The sequence below is a fragment of the Hyla sarda genome, chromosome 1, assembly GCF_029499605.1.
Source record: "Hyla sarda isolate aHylSar1 chromosome 1, aHylSar1.hap1, whole genome shotgun sequence".
Lineage (NCBI taxonomy): Eukaryota > Metazoa > Chordata > Amphibia > Anura > Hylidae > Hyla > Hyla sarda.
This window is the reverse complement of record NC_079189.1, coordinates 319,994,791-319,999,244: the sequence shown is the minus strand read 5'-3', so window position 1 is coordinate 319,999,244 and position 4,454 is coordinate 319,994,791. Positions and strand designations below refer to the sequence as shown.

Here is a 4,454-nt window from a genome sequence, read left to right as displayed (position 1 = left end):
AACATATTTTACTTTCCGTTGCTTGTGAAATAACTTGAAAAAAATTACTTGAAAAAAATATTGTAATATAAAGCATAAGCTGTTGTATTCAGACCTGTATATGGCATTTTAATATTCATAAATAGATATAAAGCTGTATTCTCACATATTAGAAATTACTTAATAAAATAGATCTAAACACTGCATATAAATAATTTCGCCATAAACTAATCTATACTACTATATACCAACATAATGCTACCTTATATGACTATTTATTTGTAAAACAAATAGTAGTTTCGTTTGGAGTTTTTTTCCCACAATTGAGCAAAAAGCAAGAATCTCTATGATAAAGTAGATTTTACAAAACATTTACTGTATATGCAGCACCTCTTTGTGTTCCTGTATGCCAAGCTGCAGCAGGTACAAGTGCATAAAAAGGGTTATATCAAACAGTATTTATAGTATAAAAAAATACTGAGAATTACTCTTCAATAAATGTACATAGATTTATTAATGCAACATTTTTGCTTCTTTTTCTGTTTTCATACTAATAACTTACTGAATTATGAAAAAGTAGTTATAGGAAAAATCTGTACATTGCCAGGCAGATTTTTATTTTATTTTCGTACACACGTTATTAAATCTACAATATTTAAAGATATTTTAAAATTATTTATACAAATTTGTACCATGCACCAGAATTTTGAGATGCATTATGAGAATTGTAGCCAGAAAAAGTGTAGACATCCAATCGGTAAGCACCATTTTGCCAGAACCACTTTGTTGTTGTAGTATAAACCATCTATTTACACAGATCTGACAAATATTGACACAAGAAATGCCTTCATCTGCCTGACAGTGTGTACCAACTACTAGTGTGCGCTACTATGCTACAGTAAAAACAAATATTTTTATTATCATATTTAAAATAGTAATTTCAGTCTGGGTAAGTTTGATTACAAATGTGTACAAGTGTTTGTTACATTGTTAGTGTGTGTCTGCACATATTACCGTTTATAGATAAAGAATAGATAGATGTGTAACTACACTGTTTTATAACACGCAATATAATTTATATAAATCATTTTAATTTATATACTTTATACAAAAAAATTACAAAAAAATTAAAAATATTTTTATAAAATTGATTTTATATTATTTAGCTAGATCCAAGAAAAACAGCATCTCCATCAGACAAAATGCATTAACAGTAGTGAATGTATTATTTGGTAAGGGGCTCAACATAAATATAATACATTCTGTGAACTCTTATGAAGATGGAATAAACTACACTTGGGGTTTGCTGGACATTATTTAGCTAGCAAGATATATCTACACACATATACATACAAACAGATTGATTTGTTCGAAGCGGCGGTTTTATTAATACTTATTTAGATGAATTGTTAATAAATGTATCATAGTGGTTTTGGCTGTATAATACATTTGGCGGATCTTTAGACACTTTTGCCTAGGGCCCCTTTTACACTATAAAAATACTTCCGTTATAAAAAGCCTGGAAATCGGCAGTTATACGGCCGGTACAAAATCACTAATGGCCGTTAGAAAAATCCCTTAGACTATAATGGGATTTTCTAACGGCCATTATTGATTTTGTACCGGCCGTATAACTGCCGATTTCCAGGCTTTTTATAGCGGGCGTTCATAACGAAAGTATTTTTATAGTGTGAAAGGGGCCTAACTTTATGCTAAATTTTGGGTGAATTACTTTGGACCAATTTTTTGCAACCAAAATGTTGCTGCAATGTGGTAATTTTTAAGCCTTGCCTTTCGTTTGGAAAGGCACAAAAAGTTTCTCAAACATGCAATAAATATAGAACATGGCATGTCCGCTAGAATTCTGACGCAGTTTGATTAGTAAATCTGCCCTACTGTGTGGTGTAATCAGTTTTAATACTAAACATTATTAACATAAAAAAACATTATATTTTGTTTCCTACAGTTCTTTCGCTTATATTGTATTCCTACTCTTTCCTTTCCCATGGTTGTAACACTGTCTCAGTTGTGAACTAGTAAAGAGTTAAACGTCTGCAAGGTGGGTGGCAGTAGTAAGGGATTGGGGGCTTTTATTTTGTCATTTCAGCCTGATCGGGACTCTCCAGGTGTGTGTGTAGGGGGAGGGACTTTTATTGTGACAGCCAGGTCTACAGCAGGCTGTACAGGTTTCAGGTATAGTCTGCGCCACTATTTAAGACTGTGTAGTAAGTGGAAGCAAGACACTACAGCTCATGTCTTCTGTGAGAAAGGACTGGATCTCTGGATCGCTGGCATTAAGGTAAAGCACTTACAATACAAAGAGCAGCTGATCATTTTATAACTCTGAAATTATTAGAAGTATTTTATTCTAACTGTTCTAACCACTAAAATTGTTATCATCCAGCAGTAACATATGACAATTATACAAGTATCCTAAATATTGTGTTTTTTACAACAATAAATGTTAAAATGTAATGATAATACTGTATAATGAAGAGGTTAGCATTGTCATGTTAGCATTAGCATTAGAATAATCACAAGGTGAGTGTTTTAGTAGCAATAATACAAAACTCATTTGTTATCTCTTTTCCTTATAATCCCACACTAATCTCCAAACGACAATACATGCATATCATCCCTTTTTTGTCAGTCATCACTAAATTAGTAGTGTGTGCCTTCTGCCTTTGTTTGCCATTGTGTTTTTTTGACATATATTTTTTGATTTTCTTTCTACAGATTTCTGTCTGTGTGGCAAAAGCACAAACCTGCCAAGGACTACATAAAAAAAAGTGTCTAAGACTTTTCTATTCTGAAATCAGTTAATTCCTGCTCCGAACTTGCTTATTTACTTTATTGTATTCATATGTGAGTCACAGAATAGCATTTTAGAATACATTTTTGCCACGGATTATAAAACAAGGATCCCATATGAACTAACTCAGGGGACTGCTCTGCCTGATAAGTGTAAGAGATAAACATATACTAAAAAGATGACAGCGGAGAACCAACAGTCCCCTACCAGAGCTACTGGAGCGGGCACCAACCTACAACAATCAAGTAACTTTTCTATGCCAGTAGTAAAAGTGGAGAAGGAATCAGTCCCTGAAGCAAGTGTTTCCAGTGGAACTTCTGAAGCAGAGGACACACCTAAAGGAAGAAGAAGAAAAAGACCCCTGCAGAGGGGTAAACCGCCTTATAGTTACATTGCTCTCATAGCAATGGCCATCGCTCATTCTTCTGACAGAAAACTTACTCTAGGAGGCATCTACAAGTTCATTATGGAAAGGTTCCCTTTTTACCGGGACAACTCAAAGAAGTGGCAGAACTCCATCAGACACAACCTTACCCTCAATGATTGCTTCATCAAAATCCCTAGAGAGCCAGGGCGGCCTGGGAAAGGCAATTACTGGGCCTTGGACCCTAATGCCGAAGATATGTTTGACAGTGGAAGCTTCCTTAGAAGAAGGAAGAGATTCAAAAGGACAGATCTCACCACATATCCAGCTTACATACATGACACTAGTATGTTCCCACCTCTACAAATGAGTAGGCCGTCATATCCAAATTCTGTGTATTCTAACATGACGATGAGCCCCACATATGGTCAGCAGATCACCCCTCATTCATCTGTCTATTACCCATCTTCTTCTCCTGCCTTTGGTTCTAGCCAGTCCAGAGTGTTCAGCATTAATACACTTATAGGGCATTCCAGCGGCACAGAGCATACCCAGCAGACAAGCAGATCCATGAGTCCAGAGGTCAACTCTCCCAATACCAGCTCTTGCAATTACACTGGTGCAAGTTATAACAGCCAAGCAGGGGGAGGCATGCTACAAAGACCTGCCAACCCCATGCCATACTCCTATCCAGTGCCCAACAGCCACCTACAGGTGAATCAAGGTTCTTATTCACATGGCAACACACAGTTGTTTGGCACATCCAGCAGATTAGCCATGCCCACATCTCCAGTGATGAACGGTGATAGCATGGACTTTTATGGCAGGATGTCTCCTGGACAGTACACCTCATTGACTGCCTACAATAGTAATGGACAGCTAACCAGCACAAGTGCCTATCTGCGACATGCAACTTATTCTGGAAACATGGACAGGTTTGTGTCTGCAGTTTAATATTTAATATTGCAGGGTTAAAGCTATAAATACAACTATATGCATTAACATCTGTTATGGATTATGGTTCACAAATGCTGCCATACCTTTTGCTGATCAGGCCAAACTTATTTACTGTGTCATGAGGAGACAACACAGTGGTCGATAAAAAAAACTGGACTGTACTATTGACTTTTGATGCTCTGATGCTTATAAGATGGACTAACAGATGTAATATCTATCATCCATTTATTTTTCCCTATGGGATGAACATAAAATCCAATAATTTTTATTGCTTCTTCGTTAAATGTTGTGATCCTGCCTTTTCTACTGCCATAGGATAATGACTACATGTATAAAACAGTA

The 4,454-nt window shown here is 35.9% G+C and overlaps 1 protein-coding gene across 1 annotated transcript; it reads left to right on the top strand.

The window, feature by feature from the left end:
• The first annotated feature begins 2,969 nt into the window (after window positions 1-2,969).
• On the top strand, window positions 2,970-4,109 carry FOXE1 (forkhead box E1). Its single transcript, XM_056552113.1, has one exon. It carries the CDS (start codon window positions 2,970-2,972, stop codon window positions 4,107-4,109), a length of 1,140 nt encoding a protein of 379 aa, XP_056408088.1.
• Window positions 4,110-4,454: the final 345 nt, after the last annotated feature.